The sequence below is a fragment of the Spermophilus citellus genome, assembly GCF_964194105.1.
Source record: "Spermophilus citellus genome assembly, contig: SCAFFOLD_194, whole genome shotgun sequence".
Taxonomy (NCBI): Eukaryota; Metazoa; Chordata; class Mammalia; order Rodentia; family Sciuridae; genus Spermophilus; species Spermophilus citellus.
This window is the reverse complement of record NW_027672768.1, coordinates 616,078-635,003: the sequence shown is the minus strand read 5'-3', so window position 1 is coordinate 635,003 and position 18,926 is coordinate 616,078. Positions and strand designations below refer to the sequence as shown.

Here is an 18,926-nt window from a genome sequence, read left to right as displayed (position 1 = left end):
CTGTTCATCACTCCTCCTCATTCCTTCCTCCCTCTCTGCTCCCTAAGTCCCTGGCACCCATCAGTTCTGCTAGTGCATCTATAATGTTGTCTTTTCCAGAATGTTCTTGACTTGGAATCTTACTGCACTTGGCCATTTCAAACTGGCTTCTCTCACTTACCAGTCTGCCCTTAAGGGTGCTGTATCTTTTCAGGCTGCAGAGTTCATTTTCTGGGTGATGCTCTTTGGTGTGGTTAAACTTCAGCTTGTCTATTCAGTATTGAAAGGTGCATCTTCCTTGCATCTAGTTTTGGGCCGTTGTGGATATGGCTGCTGTAGTCACTGCAGTAAGTGTTCCAGTGCCCATAATTTTCACATCATTTGCATAGACATTTGGAGTGTGATGACTTAATTGTACAGTTTTTTGCATTTATGATTAAGTTTTGCATTTATGATTATGAGCACCATTCATAGTTTTCTTTTCTATTTAATACTTTTCTTCATCCCTTTAATTTGGATAATATGGTAACTTATGCGTCAGGAAGACTTAGGAGGTGTTAACTCAGCTTCTATGTTCTGGAAACAAAGTAGAAAATTGGTAGCAGTTCTTATGTGTCTCATGGAAGCCTGTTTGAGATGTCAGAGCCTTGCCTTGCCTTTTTGGGAAGTAATTAGTTACTGAGTCTGTTTTTCTCAGCAGCCATGGGCTCATCTGTTTTGTGTATTTCCCCTTGTGTGTAAGTTGTAGGAGATTGTCTCTCTCAAAGAAATGGTCCAGTTTCTGTAAGTTGTCTAATTTGTGTCAGGCACATATATGATAATCTGAAGTCCCAATGCATTGTTGATGATGACACTTTTAAATCTGTTTGTAGGTTTTCAGTCCTCATTGTTTTCTTTAATATTATTGTATATTTTACACTTTTAATTTCTTTCTTTTTATGTGGCAGTGAGGATTGAACCCAGTTTCTCCCAAGCACTAGGCAAACTGTCTTCCACTGAGCCACAACCCCAGTCCCTGTCTTCTGTATTCTTAGCCTTTTGTCAGTTAATCAGTGATGCTGACCTTCATGAAGAACTTGATTTGTAGACTGCGGATTTCCTGAGTGTTGTTTCATCAACACTTTCTCTGTTACCTACTGTTGAGAGCCACAGCCGAAGAGGCCCCAGCAAACTTTCAGACTGCTAGCTGATGATTGGCTCATAGCGGCCCCAGCAACTTCTAGCTGATTGGCTCCTCTGCGTTGATGCTCATTGGGCTGTTTGCCCGCCCTTTCAGTCTACGGAGCTGCTCATTCAGGGACTTTTTTGGCTCTGCCCATGTGACCCAGCCAATCGGCCTCAAGAGCAGGAGGAGTGCGGGAGGTTGAGACGCTTGTGGGAAGTCGGTGGAGGCAGTTGGACTCTGAATGTTTTTCCTGAGGAGCTTTTTTGTTTGGCCTTTGTGGTTCTAAAAATAAAGTTTGTTTCTTTAGACAAGTGGCTCCTGAATTGTGCACAGCCAGACTGCGGCATTTGGTGGGCCACACGGGGAATGACTGAGGGTAAGTGATAAGGTAAACTGCTTGCCCCTGAGGGCAGGGTGAGAGGATGGGTAGCCATTTTAAGACTCTTCTTTTATTTTGCTTCACTTTTGTTTTAAGTTGCCTGTCCCTGGAGTTGAGTGAGATGGAAGAAAAACCGCTCACATCTGAGGAAAAACTATTTACGTCTGAGGAACAGATAGGGAGATAGGACGGATGCACATGTCAGGAGGATAGAAAGGCTATAATGATTTGTTGTTGTTCCATTTTTATTTCATTCTATCTTGGTTTTGTTTGGCATCATCTTGTTGGGTTGTATTATAGTAGAAATATGGGATCAGAAATTAGTAAAAAACAAACTGAAAGAGTGTTAAGTAAATTGTTAGAGGAAGGAGGCATCCCAGTAAAATCAAGAGCAGTCAGGGCATACATTGATACAATACAAAAATGTAGCCCATGGCTTTTTAAGGAGGAGTTGTTGAATATATCACAATGGAACCATCATGGTGAAGATTTAAAAAGAATAGAAAAGAAAAGCCCAGGGACTCTGCCAGTTGACACATTGCCATTGTGGATGTTCATATCTTGTTTGCTTAGTCCAAAGGCCTCTTAAGCTAGTCAGAGAAAGAAAGTGTAAAGCAGAAAAAGCCATCAGGGGAAAGTTACAACAGGAGACTGCTAATAACAACTTTCTATCACCAGAGGGTGTAAGTGTCCAACCAACAGCACCACCTCTACAGGAGACTGCTACTAACACCTTTCTATCACCAGAGGACATAAGTGACCAACCATCAAGGCCAATTCCATATGCTGGGAGGCCCCCAATCCCCGCAATAGATAGTTGGGATCCTGAGACAGGATCTCAAATATTAACATGCTCTGTATTTGAGGCAGGAGGGCAGTGAATTCACCACACATTAAATTTCAAAAAAGCGAAGCAGCTAAAAGATGCTGTAACAACCTATGGTCCTCAAGCCCCCTTCACTGTAAACATGGTTGAATCCGTTACCAACTTGAACATGACGCCAGCAGATTGGGCTAATATGTGTAAAGCTGTGCTAAATGGAGGACAATACCTGTTATGGAAGGTTGCCAATGAGGAATTTTGCAAGGAGATGGCTAGGCAAAATGGAGCAGCTGGTTATCCTCAGAGAAATCTAGATATGTTGTTAGGAAAGGGACCTTATGAGGATCAGCAGCAACAAATTGCATATGATCCTGTTGTATATGCACAAATTGCTGCAAATGTGGTTAGGGCATGGAAGACATTACAAGGGCATGGAGGTTTACAAGGTCAATTATCTAAGGTAATACAAGGAGCTAATGAACCTTATGCTGAATTTGTAGATAGGCTTATTTAAACAGCTACCAGAGTTTTGGGGAATAAAGAACAAGCAATGCCATTAATAAAACAACTGGCTTATGAGCAAGCTAATCTTTGATGCAGAGAAGTCATTAGACCATGGAAACATGAAGATTTAAACACATATATTAAATTATGTAGAGACATTAATGAACAAGGGCAAGTCGTGGCAGCTGCAGTAAAACAGGCTTTAGATGCCAGAGACATTAATGAACAAGGGCAAATCGTGGCAGCTGCAGTAAAACAGGCTTTAGATGGCAGGCCAAGAACATGCTACAATTGTGAACAAACAGGACATTTTAAAAGGAATTGCCCCATAGGAGGAGGGTTTAACAAAACTAGGTATCAAAGGAGTAGAATACTGGGTATTTGCCCACAATGCCATAGAGGGAAACATTGGGCTAATGAATGCCGTTCTCAAAACACCATACATGGTACTCCATTATCAAAAAATGAACAAGGACCAGGTGTTTATCCATGATATCATGGAGAAAGGCATCGGGCTCCATTGCCAAAAAATGGACAGGGGGACCCAATGCTCCGCGGCCCAAAACCACAAATATACGGAGCACTGGAGGAACCCAGCAACCCCATCAGGGTAGTGCCCAGGACACATTGTCCATCAGATCCCTCATCAGACAAACCAGAGGGAGCGCAGGGTTGGACATCTGCGCCTGCCAGATCCATACTAACTTCAGAGATGGGAGTTCAAATCATTCCCATAGGGGTAAAAGGACCTCTTTCCAAAGAAACAGTAGGCTTATTATTGGGATGCAGCTCTTCTTCTCTAAAAGGATTTATGATAAGTCCTGGGGTAATTGATCCTGATTATGAAGGTGAAATAAATATTATAGCCAGTCCTCCAAAGGGTATATCAATAATTTCACCAGGAGATAGAATAGCACAGTTACTAATAATACCCAGCCTACATGATAAATTTTCCAGTCATACTGTAGAAAGAGGTTCCAAGGGATTAGGCTCCACAGGTGTAGATTGGGCTATGCTTTCTTTAAATTTAGATTCTCGCCCCATGATAAAACTAAATATTCAAGGACATGAATTTAATGGGCTACTGGATACAGGTGCAGACCTTAGCATCATCTGTCGTCAAGAATGGCCAAAACATTGGCCATTACAACAAGCCACTCAAATGCTTCAAGGCCTAGGAGTGGTGACTAATCCCCATAGAAGTGGAATTGTATTAGATTGGAAGAATCCTGAAGGATGTGAAGGAACTATACAGCCCTATGTATTGGATCATCTTCCTGTAAATTTATGGGGACGAGGTGTCCTAGATCAATTAGGTTTGACATTAACAAATAACATCAACCAAAATTCACCCACTATTATGACTAGACAAGGTTTTAGGAAAGGAAAAATATTAGAAAAACAAGAACAAGGTATAGCAGCACCAATACAAATAGATCAAGGAATGGACAGACATGGGTTGGATTTTTCAGAAAGGGCCACTGAGACAATAAAAATTACTTGGAAATCAGAAAGACCAGTATGGGTTCCTCAGTGGTCCCTGACTAAAGAAAAGATACAAGCAGCCCATGACCTGGTCAAACAAAAATTAGCGGAAGGACATATAGCAGCTTCTGTATCTCCGCAAAATACTCCCATTTTTGTCATTAAAAAGAAATCTGGTAAATGGAGATTATTGCAAGATTTAAGAGCCATTAATAATGAGATGGTTATTATGGAACCTGCTCAATCGGGGATTCCTCAATTGTCTGCTTTGCCAAAAACTTGGTATGTTTTAGTTATAGATATTAAAGATTGTTTTTTTTTCAATTCCAATTCATCCTGAGGATAGTCCAGGTTTTGCATTTACTATCCCTGCACTAAATCATGAAGGTCCTGATCAGAGATATGAATGGAAAGTACTCCCTCAAGGGATGGCTAACAGCCCAACTATGTGTCAAATTTATGTTAACAATGTAATCCAGCCACTTAGAAATCAAAATCCTGAACTACAAATATTTCACTATATGGATGATGTATTATTAGCACACAAAGCTAAAAACACATTGCTAGAATGTTATGCCACACTTACAAATTTATTAAAAAATTATAATCTAGAGATAGCAATAGATAAAGTACAATTAAATTTTCCAATTAATTATTTAGGAGTTCTATTATCTTCAACCATGGTCCGTCCACCAAAAATTCAAATAGGAGTAGATCAACTGAAATCACTTAATGACTTTCAAAAGTTATTAGGAGACATAAATTGGATAAGGCCTTATCTAGGTATTCCAACAGGAGAACTGGGACCTTTATTTGATATCCTAAAAGGTCCATCAGATCCAAATTCACCCCGAATGTTAATGCCTGAAGCAAGAAAGGCATTAAAAATCATTGAAACATATATGGAAAATATGCATTTGGATAGAATTGATATAAGTTTGCCTTTATTATTTATTGTACTACCAACAAAAAATATTCCTACAGGAGTATTTTGGCAAGAAGGTCCATTATTATGGATACATTTATCTTATTCTCCTAACACTATTCTTACTAGGTATCCTGAGGCTGTAGGACAATTAATACTCAAAGGAATAAAAGCAGCAAAGGGAGTGTTTGGAATTTCTCCCAATAAAATTATTACTCCATATACTATGAATCAAATTGATGAGTTAGCTAATGAGTTAAATACTTGGGCAATAATCATGTGCAAATCTAATGTTTCATTTGATAACCACTTACCATCTAATCCTTTATTGTCTTTTTGGTCATTGCATCCTGTAATTTTTCCAAAAATGACAAGGAAAACACCTATCATGAATGCTCCAAATATATTCACTGATGGGTCAAATAATGGTACAGCAGCAATAGTTACACCTGATCAAACTTTTACATTTTTAGTACCCAAACAATCAGCTCAAAAGGTAGAGCTTAATGCAGTATTACAAGCTTTTGTGATTTTTAAAGATTCTGTATTTAATTTATTTTCCGATAGTCAGTATATAGTTAATGCTATAGTATCCCTTGAAGATGCTGGTAGGATTTCCCCTTCCTCTACTGTTTTCTCTTTGCTTTCCACTATACAAAGTCTAATCTGGGACAGAAAAGATCCATTCAGGGCACATACAGGATTGCCTGGAGCCCTTAGTTTGGGCAATGATTTAGCAGATAAAACTACAAATGACATACATATTTTCTCTACATTAGAAGAAGCTATAAATGTTCATAAAAGGTTCCATGTCAATGCTAATACTTTACAAAAGCATTTTAAAATAACTAAGGAACAAGCTAGACAAATAATAAAACAATGTCAAAATTGTGTGACCTTTTTACCACAAGTAAATCTTGGAGTCAATCCTAGAGGACTGATACCTAACCATATTTGGCAGATGGACATCACACACTTGCCAGAATTTGAAAAATTAAAATATTTGCATGTTACAGTTGATACTTCTTCTGGATTTTTGGTGGGATCCCTTCATGCCGGAGAAAAAACTAAAGATGTTATAGCTCATTGCTTACAAAATTTTGCCACTGTGGGCGTTCCAAAACAGTTAAAACCAGATAATGCTCCTGGTTATATTTCTACCTCTTTTAAACAATTTTGCTCAACATTTAGCATTACTCATATAACAGGAATCCCATACAATCCACAGGGACAAGGCATAGTTGAAAGAGCTCATCAAACTATTAAAATCTACTTATTAAAGCAAAAAGAAGGAATTGGGAAGGGGTATATATTCCCCAAAGTTAAACTTAAAATAACCCTTTTTACGCTAAACTTTTAAAATTTGGATTCATCAGGGCTTAGTGCTGTAGAAAGGTATATGTGTCCAAAAAATGTACATAAGCCCAAGGTACTTTGGAAAGATATTCTAACAGGACAATGGAAAGGTCCTGACCCAGTAATTGTCTGGAGTCGGGGGGTCTGTTTATGTGTTTCCACAGGGAGAACAGCAGCCAATTTGGATTCCAGAGAGATTATCTAAAGCGATTTCTTTTCTTTTTTTTTTTTTTTAGAGAGAGAGAGTGAGAGAGAATTTTTTAATATTTATTTTTTAGTTCTTGGCAGACATAACATCTTTTGTTTTTGTATGTGGTGCTGAGGATCAAACCTGGGCCACACGCATGCCAGGCGAGCGTGCTACCGCTTGAGCCACATCCCCAGCCCTAACTAAAGCGATTTCTACAGACCAAAAAGAAGATGATTTGGCTCAAATCCATAACAGCTGATATCCAGAACTCCAGTTTGGCTACCCTTACATCTGCGACAGAACCAGGATGCTTTTTTCAATATCTATTTTAGTATTGCCCTTTCCCACATCATGAAGTTCTATTTTGTTTTTCTGAGCTCATACAGACCTAGGTTAATGTTTTGCTGATCAGTTTTATTTTTTGACTATAGAGTTTTTAAACATTACAATGGAGATTTCACCTGTAAAAAGTTATAAGGCGTTTACTATTATGTTATTAGTTGTGTGCACACTTGTGTTTTATGTTGTATGTTTGTATGTACGTATGTCCATATATCATATATGATGAGCGCTCATGAAAAAATGGATCCAAATATTCTTTTTTTCTTCACGTGATTTAAATGGTATAATTTAGATTGGGTAAACAACTGTTGAGAATTGTTTTAATATGTGAACAAAAAAGGAGGTTAACAGATCTGTTTGTTTACTTTCACCTTTCCTTTTCATTATATTTAATAATTCTCTTCAAGATAATGTAAATTGTTAAGAAAATTGTTTTCTTTTAGTGTCTTCTGGAATGTTACATAATTTTTTCTTTAGCCATTATTGCCAGAATTCCTGTCTTCATCCCAGTGCCAGTGAAGACAACGTAAATTGTTAAGAAAATTGTTTTATTTTAGTACCTTCTGGAATGTTACGTGATTTTTTCTTTCGCCATTATTGCCAGAATTCCTATCTTCATCCCAGTGCCGGTGAAGACAAAGATAAATCCAATCTACAGCTTCTGCAATAGCCATCACTGAACTGCTTGCAGAACTTGCCTGGACTATGTATCACTTGTATGCATTGTGAACTCACCTGTATGCATTGTGAACTATCTGTTGGTGCAGCGACTTGTGGTAGTGTTGGGGTATTTTTGCTGATGATGTTATCGGTGGTACAATTTTTCCAAAAGGAGCCGTCAATTGGCTTGGTGTATCTTCCTCCCTTCTGCTTGTCATGATCGTTCAGCTAAAATTTGGGTGCCAACAGAGTTGAGGAAAAGAACCTCACCCCCCCGCTGGTACAAAGACCTATCCACAGGTGTGGCTGTATACTGGACCGGTAGTCAGTGACGTGTAAGATCCAATTGCAATGGTACCAACCTAAGATAACGGGTAAGGACCATATGTACTATTGGACAACCTAAGGCAGGCACGGTCCCTATGCCACATGCTTGTTGTTTAAACAGAGAGCGGGAGATGTTGAGAGCCACAGCCGAAGGGGCCCCAGCAAACTTTCAGACTGCCAGCTGATGATTGGCTCACAGCGGCCCCAGCAACTTCTAGCTGATTGGCTCCTCTGCGGTGATGCTCATTGGGCTGTTTTCCCGCCCTTTCAGACTATGGAGCTGCTCATTGGTGGACTTTTTTGCTCCACCCATGCGACCTAGCCAATCGGCCTCAAGAGCAGGAGGAGTGGGGGAGGTTGAGAGGCTTGTGGGAAGCTGGTGGTGGCAGTTGGTCTCTGAAGGTTTTTCCTGAGGAGCTTTTTTGTTTGGCATGTGTGGTTCTATAAATGAAGTTCGTTTCTTTTGACACGTGGCTCCTGAATTGTGCCCAGCCAGACTGCGGCAACCTACCTGTGGTTAATTTAGGTTTACCTTGCTCTTCTTTCTCTGGTTTTCTTAAGCAGCAGTTTCATTGGTTGCTTTTATCTGTTCTTTTCTGAAATGTGTGTTGGATGACTTAGATACCAATACAGCGCCACCTCTGGTGTTCTCTATGAATTTCCTATGATGGACTTTTACATTTTTTTATTTCAAAATGGTCACCTTTTCTCTTTAGTCACCTCTTTGTCCTGTATCTTTTCAGAGCCCTGTGTTTCATGTCCCTTTCCCTGGAGGCTTTTCAGTTTCTTCTGATCTGATTTCTGCTTTATCTCTCATGTTCTTTGAGATTTCACTGGTGGTGCATGGGATTTCACTGGTGGTGCACTTGTAGGGGTGTGTTTTATGTCCTGTAGAATGTTGCTGTGACCCTGAGACCTCAGTGTGCTTCCCGTTTGGTTGAAGGTTTATGAAGCCCTCCTGTCTGCATCATTTTCCTGACAGAGTTGGGCTGATGTCTTTGAGGGTAATTGTGGGTTCTTCATTGTTTGGGGTGGTTCTGTATGGTTTCAGTCCTTGAGTATGCTTCTGTGTAAGTGGCAGGGACATTTTCTTTTTGTCTGTTCCATCACTGTGCAGACATCATAGCATGCTTACAGATGTGAATGGTGGCCTATTTCACACGCAGACTGTGTGGGATAGTTCAGAATTCTGGGCTACAAACGTGTTGCTTTACCACACACTGGAAGAGCTTCTGCCTTAGGTTTGTTTGCACCACCATTGCTACAGGCACAATGAATCTCTTTCACCAGACAGCCATTGCATATGTGGCCCAACCTTGATCAAATTGTTCTTGAGCACAACATTGGTATGTTTCTCATGACTGTACATTATGGTAGTGAACTGGCTCCCGTTAAGAAGAGTTTGACAATCATTGGACATTCATTGTTGCTGTGAGACTTAGAAAAATAGTGCCTGCTGTTTATTAAGAAGATTGTTTTGAGAGTTATAAAACTTTGTAAGGCTGTTGTTTGGACAAGGTGACATTTTTGTTTTTTTTTTTTTTTTTAGAGGGAGAGAAGAGAATTTTTTTACATATTTTTTTAGTATTCGGCAGACACAACATCTTTGTATGTAGTGCAGAGGATCGAACCCGGGCCGCACGCATGCCAGGCAAGCGCTCCCGCTTGAGCCACATCTCCAGCCCATGGTGACATTTTTGGGTTATAATGTTATTTCTAAGACACGTGCCAGCTTTCCACTTACCCCATTCTGCTTTGACAGTAACCACAAGAAATTATCAAATTGTTGTGTTTATTAATAAATAAATTAAATTAATAAAATAGAGAACTCATGTTTGTTTTGGTCATATAATAGTAAGCTAGTTGACTAAATTTGTTCTGGAGTAAAGTACCTGCAAACTTCTAGTTGTTCTTAGTGTAATCACACAGAATGAGTTAATCTCCAGTTAACACATTGTGACCACCTGTGTGAAATGTTGTCTAAATGTTGTCTATGAAGGAATCTCCTTAGTGACCCCATGCCCAGAGGGTGGGAGTGGGGGCTGGTTCTAGGCATTTCTTTAAGTATGGAACAATAGACTTTCAGAGGAAACAAGACATCAGTAAATACCATGTTGCCTATATTAACTTTGTAGGTATAGAGAGCCACTGTAGTTGGCAGAATCTCTCTCAAATGCTTAGTTTCATGATTCCTGCATTTTTCTACTCATCACCTTTCATTTCTAAATATAAGTACTATCAGAAGTGCTTATATTAGCTCTGTACCACACAGGACATTTCTAGGACATGTATTTGAGGTGAAACCCTTAAAGAAGTTAGGAGTCATCTGGGAGCCTGTCTTACTTCCTGTGAACTCACCAAAGGAAGGGTATGATGTTTGCCTTCTGAGTAGCCAATTTCTAGTGTTGGAATGGGTGTAAGAAATTGAGTGCAGTAAAGATTTGATGGACCAAATCATGGAATTAATCAGGAGGCCAGGGAATCATGTGAACATCATGCATGTTGAGTGCAGATTTCTCATGCTGTCATTCTCTCCTGGCCTCCACTATACATTTGTGGGATATTTTAGATCTCAGTGACCTTTGAGGATGTGGCTGTGAACTTCACCAAGGAGGAGTGGGCTTTTCTGGATACTTCCCAGAAGAACCTTTACAGAGATGTGATGCTGGAAGTCCTCAGAAACCTGGCTTCTATAGGTAATAATGTTGGTTTTAAAATTAATCAAATAGAGAACTCATGTTTATTTTGGTCATTTATGTAGAAGGTGAAAAGGAAATCAGTTGGTGAATTATTGAAGCATAAATGGCACCTACAATTTGGCAAAGCATTTCTAGCTCCTAAATATTCATAAAGATTGTTATGTTCTCTCATTTTAGGAAACAAGTGGGAAGACAAGACCACTGAAGATCAGATTGAAAACTCTGGAAGCAACCTAAGGTAACTGTACTCACAAGAGGAATTCGTGAGGGAATGTGAGAACTGTCATATAATTTTTAAAGCAAACCAACCGAAGAAGTATGCATAGGGCTGGGGATGTGGCTCAAGTGGTAGCGTGCTCGCCTGGCATGCGGGCGGCCTGGGTTTGATCCTCAGCACCACATAACAACAAAGATGTTGTGTCCACCAAGAACTAAAAAATAAATATTAAAAATTCTCTCTCTCTCTCTCACTCTCCTCTCTCACTCTCTCTTTAAAAAATAAAAAAAAAGAAAAAAAAGAAGTATGCATGATTTGAAATGTATTTATTCTTATAATATTTTTTACCAGAAATATATACTTATCTGTAACAGGTATTCAGTCTTTTCAAAGTATTTGACATGCAAAAAGTACTATGAAATTGCCTATGTGAATATGACTATGTGAATAATAGCCATAGAGAAGCTGTGTTGCAAAGGATTGTTTCCTTTCAATATCTTTATTTTCAGGCAACTTTAACAAGTCAGAAAATCTAGCCTTTACCTGATGTTAGTAGAAATGTAAAGACCTATAAATAAATAGAAAACTGTGAATGAGTTAGGTATCAATTATGTGCTGGTCACTTCTTCTTCAAAGAAGTCCTATGGTAAACTTCAAACTTTCCCCACAGAATAGTGTGGGGAAACCTTCAAATCGATTCCAATTCTTAATCAAACAAAGAAAAATTTTAATAGAGTAAATCCATGTGACTTCATTATGTGTGCAAAAGATTTCATATGTCCTTCATTCCTTCATAGGCACATCACATCTCACTCTGGACACAAATACTACAAGCATGAGGAATGTGAAGAGAAGCCATGTGAATTTAAACAATATAGGAAATCTCTGGTTTCTCTCAAAAGTGTTCACACACAAATGTTGTTGCAAACTGGAGATAGACCATATGAAAGTACAGTATGTGGGAAAGTCATCAGTTGTTCCAATGACATTCAAAGACATGAAGAAACTCATACTGGGTTGCAACCCTATGAATGTCAACAATGTGGTGAAGCCTCTTCTTCTCTCCCAGGTGTTCAAAGACATATGATAACACACAGTGGAGGTAAACCTTTGCAATGTGAAGTATGTGGGAAAGCCTTTCATTTCTCCTCTTTATTTAGAAGACATGAAAGAACTCACTCTGGAGAGAAACTCTATGAATGTAAACAAGATGGTCAAACCTTTATCTCACACACAAGTCTTCAAAAGCACAGGATCACACACACAGGGAAGGCACATTTCAAATGTAAGGTATGTCGGAAAGACTTTGCTTATCCCAGATTACTTAGAATACATCAGAAAACTCACACTGGAGAGAAGCCCTATGAATGTAAGCAGTGTGGCAAAGCCTTTGCTACATCTCGTCAGCTTCATAAACATGGAAGAATACATACTGGAGAGAAGCCCTATGAATGCAAACAATGTGGAAAAGCCTTTGCTACATCCTATGAGCTTAAAGGACATGGAAGAACACACACTGGAGAGAAGCCCTATGAATGTAAGCAGTGTGGAAAAGCCTTTACTAGATCTGGTGACCTTCACTCACATGGAAGAACTCATACTGGAGAGAAGCCCTATGTATGTAAGCAGTGTGGAAAAGCCTATGCTAGATCTGGTGACCTTCACACACATGGAAGAACTCATACTGGAGAGAAGCCCTATGTATGTAAGCAGTGTGGAAAAGCCTTTCCTACATCCCCTCAGCTTCGTGCACATGGAAGAACACATACTGGAGAGAAGCCTTATGAATGCAAACAATGCGGAAAAGCCTTTGCTACATCCCCTCAGCTTCGTGCACATGGAAGAACACATACTGGACAGAAGCCTTATGAATGCAAACAATGCAGAAAAATCTTTGCTACATCCTCTCAGCTTCGTGCACATGGAAGAATACATACTGGAGAGAAGCCTTATGAATGCAAACAATGTGGAAAAGCCTTTGCTAGGTCCCATCATCTTAAAGGACATGGAAGAACACACACTGGAGAGAAGCCCTATGAATGTAAGCAGTGTGGAAAAGCCTTTGCTAGATCTAGTTACCTTCAGATTCATGGAAGAACACATACTAGAAAGAAACCCTTTGGATGTCAACAATGTGGAAAAACATTTGCTTCATCCCGTCATCTTCACATACATGGAAGAATGCATACCGGAGAAAAGCCCTATGAATGTGAACAATGTGGAAAAGCCTTTACTTCTGCCTCTTACCTTCAGATACATGGACGAACTCATACTGGAGAGAAGCCCTATGAATGTAAGTGGTGTGGGAAAGCCTTTACTCATTCCTCTCACCTTCACTCACATGAACAAACTCATACTGGAGAGAAGCCCTATGAATGTAAGCAGTGTGGCAAAGCCTTTGCTAGAACTGGTGACCTTCACAGACATGAAAGAACTCATACTGGAGAGAAGCCCTATGAATGTAAGCAGTGTGGCAAAGCCTTTGCTAGAACTGGTGACCTTCACATACATGAAAGAACTCATACTGGAGAGAAGCCCTATGTATGTAAGCAGTGTGGCAAAGCCTTTGCTACATCCCGTCAGCTTCATAAGCATGGAAGAACACATACTGGATAGAAGCCCTATGAATGCAAACAATGTGGAAAAGCCTTTGCTACATCCTATCAGCTTAACAGACATGGAAGAACACACACTGGAGAGAAGCCCTATGAATGTCAACAATGTGGAAAAGCCTACACTACTGCCTTTTACCTTCAGATGCATAAACACACTCATACTGGAGAGAAGCCCTATAAATGTAAGCAGTGTGGCAAAGCCTTCACTCAGTCCTCTTACCTTCACTTACATGAACAAACTCATACTGGAGAGAAGCCCTAAGAATGTAAGCAGTGTGGCAAAGCCTTTGCTAGATCCAGTGACCTTCACAGACATGGAAGAATGTATACTGGAGAGAAGCCCAATGAATGTCAACAACGTGGAGAAGCCTTTGCCACATCTTGTCTGCTTCACACATGTGAAAGAACACATACTGCATAGAAGTTGTATGCATGAAAACAATTGGTAAACTCTTCTGTTATTACTGTTTCACGCATATACATGTAGGAAGTTTACTGGAGAAAAACCCTTTGAATGTGAAATATGGTAAATCAATATTTCATGTCATCCTCAAAGACAAGAGAGGCTCACACTGCTGAAAATGTGTGTGTGTGTTTGTGTGTATGTGTGTGTGTGTGTTTGAGAGAGAGATCGATCAATCAATCAATCCACTGGGGATTTAGTCTGGTGGTGCTCTACCACTGAGCTACATTCCAGTTCCTGTTTACTTTTTATTTTGAGACAGGGACTTGCTGAGTTTCTTAGGGTCTTCCTAAGGTCCTGAGGCTAGCCTCCAACATTGATTATTCAAAATCAGCCTCTTGAGTCTCAGGAATTAAAGGCATACACCACCACATCCAACTGAATAACTCTTTAAATGTGAAAAATATCACAAATCATTCCATTTTCCCTGTTGCCTTCAAAGCCATTTCACTCACATTGAAAAACAAACCCTCTGAATTTGGGGGATTTGCAACATTCTGTCAGCTTTGTTTCCTTTCTTATATATGAAAACACTCATGCAGAGAAGCCCTGTGAATGTGAGAAATGTGGGAAATCTTCTAGTTTTCTCATTTTTTCCTAAGGCCTGGGAATATTGTTTTGGAATAAAAAGAATAAATCCTATGCAAGTAAGAAATATAAAGGGTTCAGCCATTCTAGTTTTGTTCAGTTGTATGAAAGGACTCATACTGTAGAAAATGCTGAGGATAAGCCATGTGGGGCAGTATTAAGCTTTCGGAGTTTTCTCCAAAGGCATAAAAGAATTCACATCTGTGAAAATCCTTTTTCTATCTTTAAAAATTGCAGTAACACTTTCAACTTTCCAGGTCCCTTTGAACAGCATTTAAGAAATCACACTGGAGAAAAGCTCTGTATGTAGAAATGTGGTGAGAACTTTGCTTGTTTCAGATCCATTTGAACTTGTTCACACTTGAGGAAAATTTTATTTTATTTCATTTTATTTATTTATTTTTCGATAACCACTGTAGGTGTGTGAAAATGGTGTCTGTGCCTTCATTTATTTTTTTCTTTCTTTCTTTTTTTTAATCTATTCAGAGGTAACAAAATTGCACCCTGGGTTTGAGAGGAGCATTGCATCAGCATGAAGATTTGAAAGCTACATGTTTTTCTGGGTTAAGTCTCTCTTATTGTTAGATTCCATTTTCCTGGGTTAAATCTCTCTTATTGTTAGATTCCATTTTCCTGGGTTAAATCTCTCTTATTGTTAGATTCCATTTTCCTGTATTTTAAGTCTTTTGTGTCTAATGTTTCATTACATATTGAGTAGGTTAGTTTAGGCCTCTCCACTCCAGCCTTTGGTACAGATTGGTGAAACAGCTCTTCTGAACTTCTTTCCTCTCTTTCTTTGTTCAGATTTCACCCAGGAGTGCGTTACCACTGAGTTTCTCCACGGTCTTTTTAATTGTTATTTTTTGAGATGGGGTGATGCTGGCAGCTGGGACCATAGGAATGTGTCTGTGTACCCTGCAGCTGGCCTCTTCCTTTTCCTTGATTGCTTATTGATCTGTTGATGATTCTGGGACCACCACTCTTGTCACTTGTGCTTGTTCTAAGGCTCATGTATTGTGCTGTATGGAGACACATTAAAGAGCATTATAAAATAATGTCATTTGTGTATATTGTTTAGAGAGGCACTTTCTCAAAATATATTTTGCCCTATACTTGAGTTGCTTTCTCTTTTCTTTTCCCAGTTCTGGGGACCGAATCCTGCCTTGTGCATGCTAGGCAGGCATTCTAGCACTGAACGCTCCGTAGCTCAGGTGGTGAGTTTGCTGCTGCTGTGAGTGTTTACCCCACTGATAACCACATCAGCAGATGTAGCTCTGCAGGTGTTTCCTCCACAATTGCAGCTAATCTCTTCCTTCTTAAAGGTCTTTTATACCGGTGAATTTTTTTTCAAAAAAAAATTACATCCAACTTAGGTTTTCTCCCCATGAATAATACTTAGGTGGAATATGCCAGAAAACCCAGGCTTGATTTCTCTCTGTGTTTTGGAGTACCTCAGTAGCCCTGGAAAAAAAATTGTGTGATGGTTTTCTTAATACACACTACATTACCAAAGGCTTGGTAAGGAGCATTCCAGTCTGATGTCCTAATATAGTGACACTCCCTTCTCCACAAAATAATCTTAAATAAGCTTATCAAGAGACCTTCACCATAATTTTCTTTCAACAGAATGTCAGGAAAAGATTTTGCAAAGATCTCAATGTGGGTTATAACACAGACTTCTGCTTTTGTGGCAAAGCTTGGAAGACCTCTGACCAATCTTTCAATTGGTACACAAAGCACTTTCTGTGAACTAATCAAAACAGCAACAACAACAAAAACACACCTTTTTGTATACCCCTACAAAAAATATAAACCTCCATCCCTGTCCCACTGGATGTAAATGAAGATCAATGAAATTCCAAGCAGTGATCCAAAAAATATTAAGTGATACCCCTCAGAACCCTGCAGCTAATCAATGTGCTCCTGGAACATTCCTTGGGTGTCTAGCCTCATGTGTCCTACATCACTAATAAAGCTGCAGCCTCCAATCAGGTGATATTGTGCAGTACTTGCTGTGGAGAGGGCTGTTTCTGCTCAGGCTAAAGGATTTAGTTACTTGTCCTAAGGATTCAAAGACTCCTGAGCAAAACCTCACCCACAACCTATTCAGGTATCATGGATCTTGTGTGATCATTGGTAAGAGTTCCTTACATACTTGTGGCCAAATATTGAAGTTTGCCACCATGCCAAAGATGGGTTGATTGTCACTACTATCTCTGTTCCAGCCTTTTGCTGTGTCTCGGTGTTCATTTGGAGTGGAAGGCCAAAAGAGTGCACTGTGGCCCTTCTGTTTTTGATAAATACAGCCTAAGCCATCCAGAAAAACTTCTTCTTTAAAAAATAGTTTTGAATGCTTCCCAAGATTTCCAAAACCTTTCTTTGCAGCTAATGAGTCAGTGTGGCAATTTCCTAGTTTTACGTTTTTGATTTAGTAGAAATATTGCATAGAGGTGTGTGAGCACTTGACGCAGTCTGGATTTTTTTGTAATAAATTCAAAGGCAGTAGTTGCAGGCTTGCTCCTGGGCAGTGTGAGGGACTGGAGTGAATGCAGCTGTCGTGGGATGTGGGCATTCTTTGTAGGAGTTCAGTCTTGGTGAGGACATCAGTGCAGGAATCAACACTTATAGGAGGGCTCCAGAATCTCCTGACAGGACCTGCCTGTCCCTTTTGGACAATAGTGTTGTCATGTGAGCTGGCAGGTGGATGGCTACCTTCTGATGGATTTGGGTTTGTAGCTGAGCAAATAGTGAGAATGTACAATGATTAAATGAGAATTAAAATATTCTTTGTCATTCCAAAGACATAATTTGGGGGCCAAACATAATAACAAGTAACCTCTTGGACCTTGAAGCACATATTTTCCTTCATGAATGCATTTTCTCACAGACTTTTGTAGTGTGATGCTTATGTGAAACAAACTGAGATAAACATGGAGAGGTTTATTTAATGGTACAGTGTACTAGAAGTTTTAAAGACTTGCAGCAGGCTTAGATTCCACTATTGTTAAAATTTTATGAAAGACTCTGAAATTCGCAAAATTCTTGAGAATCCCCACATGCTGTGGCATACACCTGAAATACCAGTGGCTCAAGATTTTTTTTTTCTAAGGATCAAACCCAGTGCCTCACACATGCTAGGCACATTGTCAACCACTGAACCACAACCTTAGCCCAAGGGTTGTGATTTGTAAGGTGGCCTCCCTGGAAAACAAGTAGTAAAGAACTCAGTGATACCGTCTCTAAGAAGTAACTCAAATAATAAATAAAAAAGAAGGCTGGGAGGTGGCTGAGTGGTTGAGTGCCATTGAGTTCAATTCCCAGTACCTCCAAGAAAAATGCATTAGGAACCAAGTTTTAATAAACCATATGATGGGTGGATGGTCTTGTCCATTATATTGTTTTCTTCTTTGGATTCTCAGGCATGATTTATTAATTCAGGAACTCTGTAAAATTCACCATTTCAATAAAAATCAATTGTATGGTTTTAAAAAATAATAATATAGCAAGGTCCATGAGGAGAAGCTTCCTGCTCTAGGAACCCTCAGTAATTGGTAGTCATCACAAGTGGCCATATTGTCCTTATCATAAAGAGTTTGTGAAAGCTTTTTTTGTGCAGGAGTCTATGAAGGTGCTAAACGTGCCTGTCTTTTCAGAGCCTTTTGGTGGAGGAATTCCTGTTTTATAGATGATGTCATTGGGGAGCTCAAGTGAAACTGATAAGTGAAGAACACGTTACCACCTGGTCCAGGGCAGTCTAAAAGGTGTCAGATTTTCTTGTCTTTAAGGAGTGTGTCAAGCAACCTTGGAGGAGGATGTCAGCAATTTATGATGTGCTCCTGCAAAAAACGTGATGCTGTGAGTCTCTGCTCAGGTCATTTGTGAAAAGCTGATGAGTAGTCTGAAAATTTATTTGATTCTGTTAGTGATAAGGACAATTTGCATTAGAATGCTATTGAAATAAAGAAAACAGAAAATATTGGCCAAATCTGAGGCCAAAATATATACCAGTTGTTGATTAGATAGGATTAGTAATTTTCATTATATTTGGTATTGGGTATTGATACTTACAGACAGGTTCACCAGTGGAACTGGTGAACCATGCGGTTGACTTAGCAAGGAACTTTGTGCCTGAGAATAAGGTCAAAGCTGAAAAGTCTCCCACAACAGAGTCTCCCCCATGGAGAGCATTGCCATAGCAACCAGGCATCC

At 39.5% G+C, this 18,926-nt stretch overlaps 1 protein-coding gene across 1 annotated transcript; it reads left to right on the top strand.

The window, feature by feature from the left end:
* Positions 1–305: 305 nt before the first annotated feature.
* On the top strand, positions 306–18,428 carry LOC308640637 (zinc finger protein 124-like; the record flags this gene model as incomplete). Its single annotated transcript, XM_081312455.1, has 5 exons — positions 306–326; positions 10,705–10,831; positions 11,012–11,072; positions 11,849–12,153; positions 18,334–18,428. 5 exons carry the CDS (start codon positions 306–308, stop codon positions 18,426–18,428), a joined length of 609 nt encoding a protein of 202 aa, XP_081168581.1.
* Between the last annotated feature and the right edge of the window lie 498 nt (positions 18,429–18,926).